Below are 16,069 nucleotides of genomic sequence, written 5' to 3'. Positions count from 1 at the left end.
GTCTTTTTCGTTTNGTTGTGTGTGTGTGTGTGTGTGTGTGTGTGTGTGTGTGTGTGTGTGTGCGGGTGTATGAGAGCTCGATCTTCCACGCACCCTCTGTCGGGTGCGTGCGTGCATGTTTTGTATAGACGTGTACCGACCTGTGATTGCCGCTGTCTACTATGCCTAGATGTACGTATCTTGTATGCCTTGTTAAACTCCCTGCGTGTCTGTCGAGGTCTGCGTGTGTGTGTTTGCGTGTGCGTGCTTGTGCGTGTGAACCTGTGGGCCCATCCCCCGCCTCTGTCGCCCCCTATGGCTTCAGGTTCTCGTCTCGCTGCACTGCCGCACACGTCGACGCCCGCACAGGTACACGCGCGCATGCGCCTCCACCCCCCCCCCCTCTCCTCACCCCCTCCCCCCAACTCTTCCACCACCTTAAAAGGGGCTTGGCATTCAAGCCAACCCGTCGACGACGAAAAGCAGAATACACTCGCGCGAGATACCAAAACGGCACCGCTACCCGAGCTCCCAGTGCGGCTGCCGCTTTCGTTTTCGCATCGTCCGATGACCCACCCACCTACCCCCCGCCCCACATGGACACGCTCACCTGCAGCACTACGCGTGCAGTGAGTGATGTCGCTTGCCCGGCCTTTCATGACTGCATCTAGGAACAGCCGCCGCTCCACTTCTTTTCTGCTTCTGCGCACACCCAAGCGCACGCACCTCCCCCTCTCGTCGCCGTCTCCCCTCGTGCCCTTTTCCACACACCCCACGTGGAATCCCTCTGGTGTTTCTTTCTTTCTCTGCATGCGAAGCGCATGCGCCCCTCCTGCTCGTCCTCCGGGTCACCTCCGTCGCAGCACAGCGGCGCGAGCACCAGCGCTACCTCGTCGACGCACTCGTCGAATCGGAAGCGTGCGCGGCCGGGCGATGGCGTGTCAGAGCCGACAACACGGTCACGCGCCGCATCCGACGATGCAACGCAAGTGCGGCATACGGAAAGAGGTGGGTTAGGGCACAGCTCCAAGGATGCCCAATGCCCACTCATCACACCTGCGCCTCCCTCTGCTGCATTAGCCCGCCGCTGCGAGGAGCCGCAGAGGCGACGGCCGCACACGGCAGATACGGCAGACATGGCAGACAGCAGTATCGCCATCCCCACCGTCAGCGAGGAGAACGCAGTCGGTGGTCATCCTCCCCGCTTCTCGTCGCCCCCCTCTGCCCAACCGACTCCAGCCTCGGCGTTGCTCCCGCCATCCCTGCCGTGTCAGTCCCGTGTGGCCTCCGGTGATCCCCCGACCCACAACGCAGCTGCTGCGCATCATGCTGCAGATGCGCCCGCATTATCCCTGTCCGGGAAGACCGCACACGTCAGCTCCAACAGCCGCCGCGACTTCGTCGTTATGCTCAACCACAAGCGCATGATCGTCCCTGCCGAGCATCCATTTCTTATTCCTCGTGCTCTGTTTGCCCCGCGCGCCGCGAAGGCAGCCGCGGAAGACGGCCGGAGCGCTACCGGTGCCTGCGACGTCGGCGACTGTGTTGTCGCCGCTGAAGGTGCTGCGTCTCGCCCGTTGCACTGCTACGGTGACCGGCCAGTGCTGCTGCTTGACTGCACCGGCGCGCTGCTACAGCGCCGCCAGCGCCGTCAGCGTCGGCAAGAGCTGCAGTCACGTGCCTCGCAGTTAGTCGCGGCACGCGCAGACCTCCTTAGGACAAAAAACCTGTGGTCCATGCGACGCATTCGGGCGCGGCGGCAGAACAAAGAGCTGAGCGCCCCAGTATCCGCGGTGGGCGACGCTGGAGGTGATGCGGGCAGGGGCAGTGGAGACTCCACTGCCCGTGCTCCTTCCGGTGCAGCGGAGGGTGGTGACTCCACGAGCCACCTCCTGTCGGAGCTGTCGCGCCAACGCAAGGCTATCACGCACGAAATGAAAGAGATCCGTCGCGAGTTGCTGACGCTCTTACAGGAAAAACGCAAGCAGGCAGCCACGCGTGACGGCTGCGTGCTGATGCTGCCTTCACCGGAGACGGGAGAAGTGCAGCTGTTCCCGGGACATCACTACCGCACCGTATGTTTTGTAGGCGACGAGCTGCGTGAGGTACTCCCGAGCGACGCGGACGTGGCGACGGCGCACCATTGGCAGCATCGCACCCCGCCGCTGCGGAAGCTGGCATCCGAGGGGGTTGCACGTGAGCTCTCTGGGAATGATGAGCGTGGCGCTGAAGGCGAGCACACGTCGGCCAAAATGGCCGAGCGACCTCTTTGGGCCATGGCAGAGCTGTTGGGCTACGTTCTTTACCTGCGTCAGTGCCGCAGAAACCCGCACTATCGCTCCCGCCGCGGCGCTACATTCGACGACGACAGCATCGAGTGTCAGGAAGGGCGCGAGGGGCGCGTTGACTTCGACAAGATCGCGGCGTCCATCAGCTACGACATGGTAGACCAATACCTCGCCCTTCCCGCGTGTGAGATGGCGATGTATCGGGAGTGGGCCATCGATAAATTCAAGCTGCTGCCACCACAGTAGTGCTCCCCAGGCCTGCCTCGTTGATTGCTACGCGCGTACGTGCGCGTGCGTGTCTCCGCGCAACTTCTCCTACGCGGTTGGGCCACAGGGAGAGAGAGTCTTCTGCCGCCCACGAGCGCTTGAAACACACAGACACTCCCACAACCTGGTGCGCTGGCTGTGTTGTTGTGGAACCGGATGAGCAGGGAGAGGGGAGCAGGGGGCGGTGCCGCGTACTTGACGTCTCCTGTGCTACTGGAAGATAGCGGGGGAAAAAGGCTACTTGCCATGGTGGCGCTGATCATTGCGGTCCGCGCACGTATGCGTGCCGTCAGGCGTTGCCGAGGCGGTGGTCGAGCAAACCACCACCGCCTCGCCCCTCCCCCCTTCTCCTTTGCCCGCTTGTGTGTGTGTGTGTGTGTGCGCGCGCGCTTCCCTCTTTTGTCGTCCTTTGTCTGACAGTGGCGGTTGAAGGGAGGGGCTCTCCTGCTTGAACACCTCGCTCCCTCCCTCCCCCTCTCTCACCTTCCATCTCTTGTAGCGGGTGGTCTCGCCGTTTGCCTCGGCATGCGCACACACGCATCCATACATACGTATACCCGTACTCCACCCTCTCCACCCCCCCCTTCCCATCTCTCACTCCCTCCCCATTTTGTTTTCTGACGAGAACAGCAGTCCGCGCGAGTGACAAGCACACAAGTGGACTCCGCCTCTGCGCCGCCTCTGCTCCTTCTTGTGTGTGCTTCTCTTCCTTTATTCGGAGGTGAGGAGAGGCCTCCCTCTCCCCCTCTCTCTCTCTTAGTGTGCCCCTCCGCGGCAACCTCTGAGCTATCCAGCTCCGCTGAGAGGAGAGCAAGACTTGGTGAAAGGGGGAAACCCACACGCACACGCAACGTGCTGGTGAGCGCCTGTGCTTCTCATCCCAGCCTCCTTTGGGCAACTCAGCTCCTGGTCTTTTCGCGGTGCACATGTCTACAACAGCCTACAAGGAGGCGGTAGAGGCACCAGCCACGGCGGCGCGTCGCCGAAAAGCGGGTCGTGTGAACTACCTGATCGAGAACGCCACCCCTGCGATGCTGTGTCTCGTGCGGGCTGCCGAGCCGAAGCCGTACACGGCACTCTCCCCCGAAGCCCTCTATGAGGCAGTGCAGCCGCACGACCACACGCTCCGCCCATCGCCGTTCATTGCCCATCAAGCGCTCATGGACTTCTACAAGGTGTGCGATGGCTACTATGGCGTGGACCGGGAGGAGGTGGATGTGCAGCAGCTCACCTCCTTCGAGCACAAAAAGCCACACGGTGGGGCATCAAGTGGGAACAACAGCGGCAGCAACAGCGGAGCCACTCTGTCGTCGTTGCTGTCTGGGTCGGCGTCTGCCACTCCATCGTCGTCACTGTCTGCTGCCGCCGGCGCCCCTCCGCTTCCGCCGCTGCCGTCCCCCGACGACCCGAACCTGGCTGAGAAGCTCAATGACTATCGCATCGCACAGCTGCGCCGCAACGCCCAGCACGTGGATAATACCGTCTACCACGCGCACAACAGCAGCAACGGTTCCATCACGAGCAACGTCGCGAACGCGGGCATCAGTGGGGTGTGCCACTTCTACCGCACACCTGAGGGCTGCCAAAGAGGCGCGGCATGCCCTTTCACTCACCTGGACAAGCACGGACAGCCGGTCAACCGCGTCCCAAAGTCGTGAGCGCGCGAGATGACGCGGGCGATTCCAAGTATCCTCGGTGCCACGATAAGCGGCGGTTGCTATACTGTTTATTCACACAACTGACAACGATGGCGGAGGTGTAGTCTGCTGAGAAACGCCCGTTGTGCGCGCGCGTGGGCAGGCGTGTCTGTGTACTCCTCGTAGTGCCTCGACATCGTCTCGCCCACCCACGCCGGTATCTCGACTAGGGTCACTGTGTATTGCGACCGTATCAGCGGCATCCATACGAGTACCGACGGGGGGACGCAGTGCCACATCACTTTAGAGTGAGCAGCATATGAAGAAAAGAAAATATATATGGTAATCAGCCAAGCCTCGGTCACCAACAAGGTGCGGAGGTGCACTGTCTTGACGGATCCCCATTGGGCAAGGGGTGCCACGCCTTATTGAAGTCGTGTGTCCCTGTTGTACGGTGTTGTGCGAGAGAAATCGAGAGAAACGGAGAACGCGTTTATGTATGTGGATGTGAAGCATTCATGTGCGTGTGTGTGTGTGTCCCTTCGTCTCTTTCCTTTACCATCCTGTCTTCCTCGCTCGCAGACATGGACACACACGCACGCGCTTGAGTGTTCCCTCCCCCATCTTCTCTGGGGAAAAGCATGCGATGTGGCTTGTGCGCTGCTGCTTAGCATCTACGCTGGATGCCGCCCTGCAACCTCAACGACTTATCTCTGTCCTCTTCCTCCTCCCTCTGCTTTTCACACATCACCGTGATTGCTCTTGGCTCCCCACCCCTTCCCCTTCCACCATCACTCGCCTGCAAACGTGGTGCACACGTGTGCTCCCTCCCCGCTGTCTCTGCCCTCCATCGCTTAACTGCCGTGCAACGCCTTTGGAAGAAACAAGGAACAATACCAACACCTGCAACGGGCACTTCTCTCAAGGCGACGACGCGCTGGCCCGCCGCCGCCCCCCTCCTTCCCCCTCTTCTTTTCGAAACGCGTTTCACGTCTGCACTGCTCACCTCCGGTTTCTCGTGTTGGGTATTGTCTGCGTCTCTGTGTGGTTGTGTCTTTGGCTCCCCTCTTCCCCCCCCCCACTTGAAACCGTCCTCCGTGCGTGCGCGGGTGTTTCTCTTTTCTGTCTCACCCTATACCCATCGCGGCTGCACCAACAGAGTGCCTGGCGAAGAGCACAGAAAGGAGGGGTCGCACACTTTAGACAGGAGGAACGCCACGGCAGCCCGCCCTCCTCGCCCACCCGGCCGCCGCCCCACCGTCACCCTCCTTCATTTTCTCATTGTTACCTGCCTCATCTGTTTTCCTTAGCTCTTGCTTGTGTATCTTTTCTGGTATAGCAGATTCAAGTTGCACCCCCTCGCCCCTCCCTGCCACCACCTGTCTGTGTAAGAGTGAGCTCGTTCGTCTGCCCTCCGCCACCACACCCATCATTCTTTTTTTACTCTCCTTTCCATTTCGGTAGTACATAGGCGCGCACACGCGTACACACACACAACGAGCGTGAGCCTTGTTCCCCCCCCCTCGCCCCTCGCCTGCCGCCGCCGCCTCTTCCAGTCGTCGCAGCACACAAACGCACGCGAGCGGATGTCGCGGTGCGCAGCTGTCACGACAAGGCGATGGCCGGTACGGCGGGCACGGGGACCGTCGCCCCACCAGCTCTTTGCCGCCGCCCTGGCTGTTCTCTGTATTTTGTTGCACCGCCCGGCCGCCGCGCAAGGCTCGAGCTCCAGCGACTACTACGATGGCACATACTATTACCACGTCATCTTCCGCAGCGCCCCGGGCGGTGGCGACTCGACAGATGGTCCCAGTGGAGTGGGCATATACGGTGTAGTCGGCTACGGCGGCGCCATGGTCGGCGGCGGGGTCGTGTTCTCGGACATGGGAGGCAGCGGCTCTGCCATTCGCTTGATCTCCAAGGCAGGTTATCTTTCCACCATTGCCGGCAATAACAGAAAGAGAGGCGACCAGGACGGCCCTTCCCCAGACGCCCTCTTCGGCGGCATCCCTACTGGTGACAGTCGTGCCAACTCCCTCGCGTACGGTAACGGCGGCTTCTACTTGGCTGATACCCTAAACAACGCCCTTCGCTTCACCAACGCCACGACGAATGTGACAACAACGATTTTAAACGCGAATACCCTGAATACGCCAAACTCGCTTGCCGTTTCGATCATCAGCGGCAAAACCTCCGTCTTCATCTCCAATACCGGCTACCATAGTGTTCTATATATTCCGAGCCTGGGCAGTCCGGTAGGGCAGGTGAACTTCACCAGCGACCCCTACTTCGTGCCAGGCGCGATCACCGTTCTGTCCCATCTCAGTCGCGCCTTCATCGTGAACGCGACCTTGCAGATGTACTGCTGGTCTTACATCCAGCCCAGCTCCAAGTCGTGGAAGGTGAGCACGCCTCTCGCAGCCGACTTTGGTCGAATCCTTCAAGCGAGCAAAGACGGTACCCAGGTGTTGTATGTGACCGCCAACGGCAGCACAATCGCCGGTCTTGACGCGACAGCATCTTCGGCTACCTCGCCGTCGCTGGTGCCGCAGAAAATGATCGACCTTGACACTTCGTTGATCGGCGGTAAGATTCAGCTCTTCTTTGAGCGTACCTCAGACAGTTGGTACATCCTCACCACTACCCAGTTTTTGATTGTCTCAGCGACCCCTATCCATCCGGAAGAGAGCAGCAGTAGCGGCAGCAGCAGCAGCAGCAGCAGCAGCAGCAGTAGCAGCAGCAGTAGCAGCAGCAGCGGCAGCAGCAGCAGCAGCAGCAGCAGCGAAGGCATCCTTTCAGGTCGTCACAAAGGTATTGCAGCCTTCCCTACAGCAGCCTTTCCCACCAACGACAGCTGCCTCATGACCCAGGTCTACAACTGGATGCGCATCGACGCTACGGAGGCGTACAACACCGACGACTTTCTGAACGAGTTCGTGGTACCTCCAACAAACATCACGACGCTCGTGGACGGCGACGTGAACGTTTCGACGTGGTGCGGCAACATTACCACCGACCGCAGCAACGACGGCACGATTTCGATTTTGATATTCTGGGGCCCGCGAGGCCACGACCTGTTGTACACGCAAGATCGCTTGGTGAAATCCCCGTGGAAACGGACGCGAGCGTTTTTGAACTCGCTGAATAGCAGTGGCTGGAACCTTGGCCCCTTCTGCTTCTACAACTGCACTACCGCCTGTAAGACGATCACGGCCCCCAAGTGCCCCGCGTACAACATCGGATCGGCGTGCGACGACGTGTGCAAGGGTGCCATCGCGTCCTCAGTGGTGTTAGCAGCGGCTGGCGTCGTGCTCCTTATACTCATGATTGTTAGTCCATCGAACATCTTCACGGCGGTGGTGATGGTGCCTATCATTTAACTAGAGATCACGCCTGCCCTTCGCTGTTTTCGTTGGACTCTGCGTGCGTGCGTGCGTGTGCGTGTTTCAATGTAAAAAAAGGCGGGGCGCGAAGGAGAGACCCGACTCTCCCCACCACTTGCCCTCCTTTTCCTCCTCCCCACACGGATCACCATACGCACAGGGCCGCACCGCTCACTCAGAACATGTTATATATATATATATCATGTTGTAGAGGGGCAGACAGGACGTTGTCTCTCTCTCTCTCTCGCTTTCTTTTTTTTTTTGTTAGAATCACGTAGAGACGCGAACGCAGGCAGGCGACAAGGGAAAAGGAGGGAGAGATGTTTGAAAGATTCGCATGCCTGTGTGCGTGTGCGGTGCACTGATTTAGTGAAAGAATAGAGGCGAGCATGACATGCTTGCTGCTGTTGTTGTCAGTGCGTTGTGTTCGGTTATGCAGGGGGCGGCGGCGGCGGGGATGCGCCGTTGCCGTACCCCTTCCCTTCATTCTTCTCTTTGGACCATCATATGTTTCTCTCACAAATATACACACACTGAATGGGCTTTTATGTAGTGGCACTCATGCAGCACCGGGAGGGGCGGCGGTAAGGAAAGAGGTTCAGAATCAACATCTGCAGAAGAAGCGCGGATTTTCTTCCTGTGATGTCTTCGTGCGCGTGCAGCTGTGCGCTTCATCTCCCCGTGGTGCGTGCCCCGTCCCTCTCCCCGCCTCGCCGCTCTTTTTCATGTCTTTGGGTGTGCATTTTTTTCTTTTTTTGGAGGGGAGGGGGGGGGCCTTTGTCCATTGATTCTTGTTTATTCAGCATGTGTTCGTCCCTTCTTCCGCTCACGTCCGCTGTGTGCCCCCTCCCCCTGCACCCCCCCTCCTCCCCTTCTGCGTCTCTCTTCCTCTGCGTCTCTTGTCTGTGTGCGTGTGTGTGTGTGCCGAGGCCAATATCGGGAAAGCACAAAAAAAAATTCACAAAAAAATGAGATGCAATCCAACAGTGTCCCCCCTCCCCGTAGTGTCAAGCCCCTGCCAACCACAAGATGGAAGTGACGCGGTCCATCAAGGTAGGTAGCCGGCAACTCTCGATGTGTACTCGAAAACGTACAAGGATTTGTGTGAGTGTGTGTGTGTGTGTGCTCTCGAGGGTGACGCTGAGGATCGGGGGTGGGGGGTCCTTGCTGCACACTTGATATGATCTCCTCCATCGCTCTCGTCGTGAGGTCGCAGCGCGCGATGAGGGAGAGAGCAAAGCAGTAGAGCGATATCGTCTTTCGCACCGAATGGCCGTTCTGGGGAGACCAACGGGAGCACGCACGTGTTCTTGCCGTGACTTCCTGCACCCTTTCCACCTTCCCTCTCTCTCGAAAAAATGCGCGCCGTCTACTCATCGCCCTCGCCTCTCTTGCACACTTTCGCACAACCAATGACACCTACCCACGCACATCTGTCCCTCCCTCTTATCAGAAACCCACCTGCACGACACAACCTGCAACCTCACACGAGGGTGTACAACAACGTAAACGCGAGGGTCCCATCCGCCGTAGAACTACGAAGTATACTGTACCATCAACTGCACCCTTTTTCGTACGTGTTACCGCCCTCGTCGCACCACGTTGACCCTCCCTCCTCCCCTCCTCATTCCTCATCAGCGCAGCACAGGCTCCACAGGCAGCAGTCGTGCCTCTTGTGTGTGCCTGTGTGGGTGTAGGTATGTATGTGTGCTTGTGACCGAAAGCAGCAGAGACAAAACCAAAAAGAAAAGGGAACGTCTCATCTGCCCAGCAGCCCCACCGCCTCTCCCATCGCCTTCATTGTCGTGTTATACACCCTCGTCTTTTTTTTCTTTTGTGTGCCGGTGACTCACTCTCTCCGCGAGGGTGTTCCTGTGGCTTTTTGCTCGCCTCCGTCTACGACATCCGCCGACTCCACTGTCTTCTCATCCCTACACTCACAGCCCTTCTCTCCGCCTCTGTGCCGTTCCTCGTACACGAACCCTCACGCACAGCAGCTTCTACGAGTGTCTGTGTACGTGTGCGTGTGCGTGCGCGTCTGCCCGTGTCGTTGAGAAGTTAGACTTCTTTTCTGGTTTTTCGTTTATTTGCGTCCCTTTCTCTCTCTGAGCCGACCCGATAGAAGACGTTGCACGCAGAAGCGATAGATCAAGATGGGGCGCTGCATTCGTCGAGTGTCTTCGGCGGCAGCAGCAGCGCTGCTGATTGCACTTGCCGCCGCCGCCGCCGTTGCTACCACCACGGCACGTGCGTACGATCATGCGGGCATCACGGTGGCCGGGGCCCTACTGGTAGGGCAGAACCTGCAGGGCAAGGCAGGTGCAAGCCGCATTCTGAACCCCTTCGCGATCTGTGCCGACTTCGACACCGCAGACGTGGAGGACACGACGCTCCTCATCGGCGGTGCATCGTACTTCTTCAGCTTCAACCGCTACAGCACCTATCTGGGCTTCTGGTACGGCCAGGGTTCGATGAACTTGAACAGCGGGCCAATCGACAAGGTCCGGCTGACCGGCGTGTTCGGCTGCGTGACGCTGCGGCCCAACTCTAGCAACGGTTTGGTCACCTCTACCGTCTACTACGTGCAGAACGACGGCATGCTGTACTGGGTGTCGAACAGTGTTGTGTACCTGACGCAGGTGAAGCACGGCATCAGCTTCGTCGACGTGACCGTGCACGACAACAACGTCTATCTTCTCAGCACTCAGAATGGCATCTACCAGTGCGGCATAGGCGCCGGTGGCGCCGTGGTGGGGTCAGCCTGCACGCAGATCACCCTCACCGGGAGTACCGAGTTCCATCAACTCATCCCGATCTCCTCGGACTTCAGGGGCTTCGCGGTGTCGTCGAGTGGCATCTTCATCACGCCGACCTCGGATCTGTACTGGTTTAACCTCTCCGGTGCCTTCATTGCAAAGTCGGTCGGTGTCACATTTGTCGACACCAAGTTCACAAGCAGCAGGGACACCGCGAACAGAGGAACCTCGGTTTTGATGGCGGCCTCGACGAGCGCAGTGTACACCGTCACCACCTCTGACGCGACGATCTCGTACGCCCTCGTCTCTGGTAAGGAGGTCAAGTCGTGCAACCCAGCGCTGAACAATGTCGACTCCGATACGAGCCCAACTTTCTGCGGCATCGCCCGCATCTACCCCTTGAGTACTGACATGGTGTACATGACAACCGGCGGTGCGAGTGTTGTTCGTGCCATCATAGTGAGCAACACCACCATCAGCGACACTATCACCCGCACCCCGTTCCCGGTGTACTTCCTGGACAACTCCTCGATCATGCCACTGATACTGGATGGCATGAACTACGAGCTCGTGAGCAACTCGAACATTCCTTTCCCGTACGTGGCGATCAACCACTCCACTCCGAAAGTGGACGACAGCACGTGGGACACCATCTTTTCCGTGGATGTGTCGAATCGCTTCTTTTCAACGGTGTCAAGAGCGGCGGTCATCGGCACACCGTTCATGAGCTCGCTGCACGGGTTGCAGGCGTACTACAACCGCACGAACCACATCCTCTTTGGTGACCCAAATGTGCTGCCCATGTGCAACCTCACCAAGATGCAAATGATCGAGCGCGCCGTGGCCGCTGATGCCCGCGCCGCCCTGCAGTACCCGTACATCTACACGTCGAAAGCACAGAACTTCACAGTAAACGCGCATCCGAACTTGACGCTGCTGAAGCTGCTGATGCCGTACCCCTTCGGCGAGATCCTGAACGAGTCCGGCTTCTTCGAGAACACGACGACCCCTGCGTCGCTCGCGAACGTTCACTTCAACACGACGATGCTTGCGGCCGTGCGCAACGCCTACACGCCGGACTTCGTGTATGATTGTATTTTCGCCGGCAACGCGTTCCCCTTCCACATCCTCACTGCAGCGCAGCAGCAGCTGGTGCGGTGGATCATCTACACGGCGATTCAGGAACAACTGGCGAAGTGCGCGGAGAACAGCCCCTCCTACACCGGCTCTGGCAGCAGCTCGAGTGACTCACACGATGACATGGTCCCCGGCTGCGTTCCGCGCGTCGGCATCGACAACCTCACCGAGCTGGTGATGCCGGGGATGCCTTACAGCAACTATAACATCACCGTCTTCATCCCGGAAAGCCTGCACTACAACTTCAGCATCTCGCGCTGCCTCGATGGCACCGACTGGACAAACGTCACGGATTACTTGCAAAATGCGACGACAACGCGCACTCGCAAGTGCGGCACCGGGTGCATCGTTAGCATCGCCGTGGTGTCTGCCGTGGTGGCGGCGATTCTGGTGGTGGCCATAGTCATCGCGACCTCGAAGCGGCGGCGCCTCGCCACCGTCGTGGCGCCGGCTTTAACCGTGGAGCCGAAGTTTGCCAGCACGCTAGATATGGGCAGTGAGGAGGGAAGCCGTAACCCACTGAACGGGTAAGCAAGAACAAAAAAAAAAAAGAAGCCTCGCCCCTCGCCCCCTCCCTGGAGAGAATGGCTCCGTAGAAGGAACTCGCGATGAGCACGATACCATTCACTGATAAAGGTGCGACTTCGCGTGTGTGTGTGTGTGTGTGGCGGATACGTGCATCTCCTGCTTGATGTCTCTCTTTTCGTTCTTCGCTCTGTGTGTCTTTCTGCGATGGTTTCTTAGAGTATCTTCGTCATTGAGAGCGACCTCATCTGCACGCGTGCGGGCGCGTTTTAGCTGTCGCCAATCCTTTGGTCTCTCTCTCTCTCTCGCTCTCTCACTCAACTTCTGTGTATGCATCTTTCTCGTCGCCCTCGTAGACGCGGTTGTGTGCAGCACGCGAAGCTACTGCTGCTAGAAAAAGGGTATATGCTGCTTCGATGGAGAGGGCGAGGCGTGTGATGAACCAGTGACATGTATGGCACAAGAAGTGTGCGTGTATGTGTATACATATATGTGTGTGTTGGGGGGAGGGGGGTACGTGTGTGTGTGTGTGTGTGAACATCACAGTGTGGAGGCACGAAGCCTTTCTACGTCGGTCGAAGCCTACATCTGCGTAGACACAGACGCAAGCACATGCGCACATGCATCCCTCTCCCTCAAGTACGGGCATCGTTGCCTTCAGTATTTTCGTGTTTTGCTTTCTTTGCTACATCTCCTCCTCCGTTGGTGTCTTCCCTTCACACACCCCCACCCCCACCCCAAATCCCGCCAAACCCGTCATTGTTATCCTGTGTTGTTGCTGCTTTCCTGTACGTGTGTGTGTGTGTGTATGTCGTGCTTTTTCAAGGGGAGAATGTCGTACGACGAGAAACAAGCAGGGAAATCAGAAGTCCCCTCCGTATGGGCTGCACGTCTGTGCGTATGTTTGTGTGCCTCCATCCCTGCCTCGCTCGCTCGCTCGCTCGCTCTGTTTGTGTGCATGTATCTCGTCAGCTTGCAGCTCGTCTTCTTTTCGTCTGTGTTAGTGGTGGCGGGGGGAGGGGGGAGGGTTGACGCTGCCCCGCCGCTCTTCTTCGTGGTGGGTGTTCTCTTCTCATCGGACCCCTTTTATGTGAGCTGGGTTGTTCTCACCATCATGGTCATCAGCAACACCATCATCGCCGCTCTGCGTAGTTGTCGGGGTGTGCTGATCGCGTGTTTTGCGCACTGGAGAGCTTAAAGAAACAACGAAACAAAAACGTGTTTGACCCTAGACGGGGCGTCGAGGCACGACAGTGCAAGAACCGAGCCAAAGACGGATGAAGAGCGGCACTGCACCGCTGCTGCCTTGTTTTGCCATGTTGTGTGTGTGTGTGTGTGTGTGTGTGTCTTGACCATCAGGAGGCTCTGTGTGTAGGTGCATATGCATGTCGCAGCCCCCTCCAGAATACCTACGGCATCCCCCTGACTCTTCGAAATGGCTGTGCGTCTATGTCGGTGGCTGTGTCAGTGATCCGTCTCTGCCCGCAGGCGTCGCCGTAGACATAACTGGCGGAAAGAAGCCTCAGCTGGCACAAGCACACACACACACACAGAGCGGTGTGCACACGCACGCACGCCACCGTTGTTTCTCTCTCTCTGATGCTGTTACGAAGTTACTCTTCGTTGTCTTTCTGGTCTTCGCCCTCGGCGCCTGCTTCTCTCTTGCACGTTCCAACAGGGTGCGGCGGCGACCGCACGCACACCGTGTCAACAGCACCCTTATCGTCAAGCAAGTCGGATCTGTAAGAGAGTCTCTCGCAGTGTCGCTCCCTGTCCGTTGCGCGAAACGATTCATCGGGAGCGCATGAGTGCCAGTGCGGCGATCGCCCGGCTTCTCGGCGCCGCCTCTCTTGCTCTCTTCGGCGTCACCGCCTACTGGGCCTACAGCACGCAGGCAAGCAAGCGCACACAGCTTGTGGTGCAGCCTGGCCGCTCTCTCGTCACGACTGCCAACGCTACACCGTCAATCGTGAGCGCAGGCAGCGACAGCAGCAGCCAGGGATCTGTGAGAGGTGATGCCGCGCTGGCGTTTCCTGTCGTGCTGCCGCCTCACACGCCACCCGCCCAGGCCTCCACGCTCACCGCCGACTTCTTGCAGCAGTGCAACGAGGCAGCGGCGCACGGGCTGCCGTCCACTGCCGAGGTGCGCTGCTACGGCGGCTACCTCGCCAGCCTCAACTACGAGCGCCGCATCCCAAACTGGGTGATGGAGGTGGTTGACTACCGCAAGCTGCACTCCGGGCGCCGACCCTCCTCCCCGGCAGCCGCCGCCGCTAACAGAGACGACGACGCCGCGCAGGCTGCAGACGACGAGGGGAGCGACGGCAGCCGCGGTGGTGGCGACGTCTCGCGCAACCGCAGCAACTTCTACGCCGACGACACCGTCCCCGCGGCCTTCCGCGTCGGACCCAACAGCTACACGTCACGCGGCATGAGTCGCGGCCACCTCGCCGCCGCGCAGTTGCACAAGGCCTCGCAGGCGGAGATGGATGCGACCTTCAACATGAACGCGAACATCGTGCCGCAGGACATGACGCTGAACGCGGTGGATTGGCTGCGGCTGGAGGGCCTGACGCGCAAGCTGAGCAAGGAGGTAAGCGTCGGGCTGCAGCAGCAGCAGCCTGGCCGTGTCCGGCAACGCGGCGACAGCCCACCAGCAGGGAATACCGCCAAGGCGGAAGACGCGGGTAGCAGTGGCAAGCTGTACGTCGTGACCGGCCCCGCGTTCGTCCCCCGACTCATGCGTGTGGAGCACCGTTCGGACGGCACCGAAGTCCATGCGCCGCTGTCCTCAGCGGACGCGAACGCGGCGCCGTGGAAGAGCGCAGCTCCAGTGAAGCTGATGATGACGTACGAGCTCACCGGTCACCCCGCGCGTGGCACCCCCGTCGCTGTGCCGAGCCATCTGTTCAAGGTGTTTCTGGCGGAGGAGAACGGCGGCCGGTCACACTCGGTGGCGGCGTTCATGATGCCCAACGGGCCAATCATAGAGGAGCTGCCCCTCACCGCGTACCAGGTGCCGATCGAGCGACTGCAGCGTATCACGGGGCTTCAGTTTTTTCCAGGCATGGACGCGACGCGCTTGCCTGACCTCTGCAAGACGCACAAGTGCGACGCACGGCCGTCCGCGCTCTTCCAGCGGTATCGGCAGGTGGCCCAGCTGCGGGCTGCCGACAGCGTGCCTCAGCTGCGGCAGACCTACGCGGCCCTGCAGGCCTCCGCGGCGGGCGGGAAGCTTGACGAGGCCGTCGTGCACGAGTTCCAGAACCGCATGGAGGAGCTTGTCGCGGCGGCTGTGGGGCTGATCGACCAGGCAGAGCGACGCTGAGGTTGGGGTTGCCCTCGTTGCTGTTCACTGGAGCAGCACAACGCCATCACTTGTGTGCGTATCGAACGGAAAGCACCTCGCTACACCTCGACACACAAGCCAACCCCAGTGTTGAAGAGCAAGGTGCGATGGAATTTGGCTCACGCATGGCGGCAGACGCCCGCACATTAAAAGCGGAAGAGAGGAAAATATATATTTTTTTTTTCTCGGCGACATCGCTGCACGATCCTCTTTCTCGGACACGCAATGAACCTCCCGCTCTCGCGCTCGAGCCTCCACTTTCAAATCTGACCCCCTTCCCCCTCTCGTCCCTCTCGCGACCGTGACCTGTAATCCTCGTACCACGTCTCCGACACCGCGCCATTTGTGTAGAAGCGGCCATGAAGGACGTGGCGGCGGCGAGGCTGTTCCCGGCAAGATCAGCAAGCTCGGCGTGAGTCTGCATGATGAGGGCCACAGGGAGCAGCTGGTCGACGCCTTTGCCCCCCACCATGGCACGGCGAGCCTGAAGAATGATCCACGTACACAGCGCCTCTTGCTCGACACGATGGTGTTGCGAGGGTCGCGGCGGTCGTTGAGGGGCTCTCGAACGACGAGCGCATCACCCCCTTCACCGGGGCGGTTGGCGTCGGCGGCGGCCCCTCCGTCGACCTTGGCGGCGGTGGCGAGACGGCGCCCGTGGCCACCGCCCCCAACCCCCTAACGACCCCGGCCACCGCGCCCGCCCCCCCCCGCCGCCCGAAAAGGCCCGCCCCACCGCACGCGGACC

The 16,069-nt window shown here is 59.6% G+C and overlaps 5 protein-coding genes across 5 annotated transcripts; all 5 read left to right on the top strand.

Annotated features, from left to right (window-relative positions):
• Window positions 1-1,385: 1,385 nt before the first annotated feature.
• LDBPK_100700 (hypothetical protein, unknown function) lies at window positions 1,386-2,513 on the top strand (the record flags this gene model as incomplete). Its single annotated transcript, XM_003858858.1, has 1 exon — window positions 1,386-2,513. The coding sequence occupies one exon, from the start codon at window positions 1,386-1,388 to the stop codon at window positions 2,511-2,513; it is 1,128 nt and encodes a 375-aa protein (XP_003858906.1).
• Window positions 2,514-3,460: 947 nt separating this feature from the next.
• LDBPK_100690 (hypothetical protein, conserved) lies at window positions 3,461-4,192 on the top strand (the record flags this gene model as incomplete). The annotated part of the gene is made up of 1 exon (XM_003858857.1): window positions 3,461-4,192. One exon carries the CDS (start codon window positions 3,461-3,463, stop codon window positions 4,190-4,192), a length of 732 nt encoding a protein of 243 aa, XP_003858905.1.
• A 1,565-nt stretch (window positions 4,193-5,757) lies between these two features.
• LDBPK_100680 (flagellar glycoprotein-like protein) lies at window positions 5,758-7,551 on the top strand (the record flags this gene model as incomplete). Its single annotated transcript, XM_003858856.1, has 1 exon — window positions 5,758-7,551. One exon carries the CDS (start codon window positions 5,758-5,760, stop codon window positions 7,549-7,551), a length of 1,794 nt encoding a protein of 597 aa, XP_003858904.1.
• Window positions 7,552-9,707: 2,156 nt separating this feature from the next.
• LDBPK_100670 (hypothetical protein, conserved) lies at window positions 9,708-11,978 on the top strand (the record flags this gene model as incomplete). The annotated part of the gene is made up of 1 exon (XM_003858855.1): window positions 9,708-11,978. The coding sequence occupies one exon, from the start codon at window positions 9,708-9,710 to the stop codon at window positions 11,976-11,978; it is 2,271 nt and encodes a 756-aa protein (XP_003858903.1).
• A 1,798-nt stretch (window positions 11,979-13,776) lies between these two features.
• On the top strand, window positions 13,777-15,300 carry LDBPK_100660 (endonuclease G, putative; the record flags this gene model as incomplete). The annotated part of the gene is made up of 1 exon (XM_003858854.1): window positions 13,777-15,300. The coding sequence occupies one exon, from the start codon at window positions 13,777-13,779 to the stop codon at window positions 15,298-15,300; it is 1,524 nt and encodes a 507-aa protein (XP_003858902.1).
• Between the last annotated feature and the right edge of the window lie 769 nt (window positions 15,301-16,069).

The sequence above is a fragment of the Leishmania donovani genome, chromosome 10 (genome assembly GCF_000227135.1).
Source record: "Leishmania donovani BPK282A1 complete genome, chromosome 10".
Taxonomy (NCBI): Eukaryota; Euglenozoa; class Kinetoplastea; order Trypanosomatida; family Trypanosomatidae; genus Leishmania; species Leishmania donovani.
Note: the sequence above shows the minus strand (reverse complement) of the source record. Positions and strands in the feature narration are given on the sequence as shown.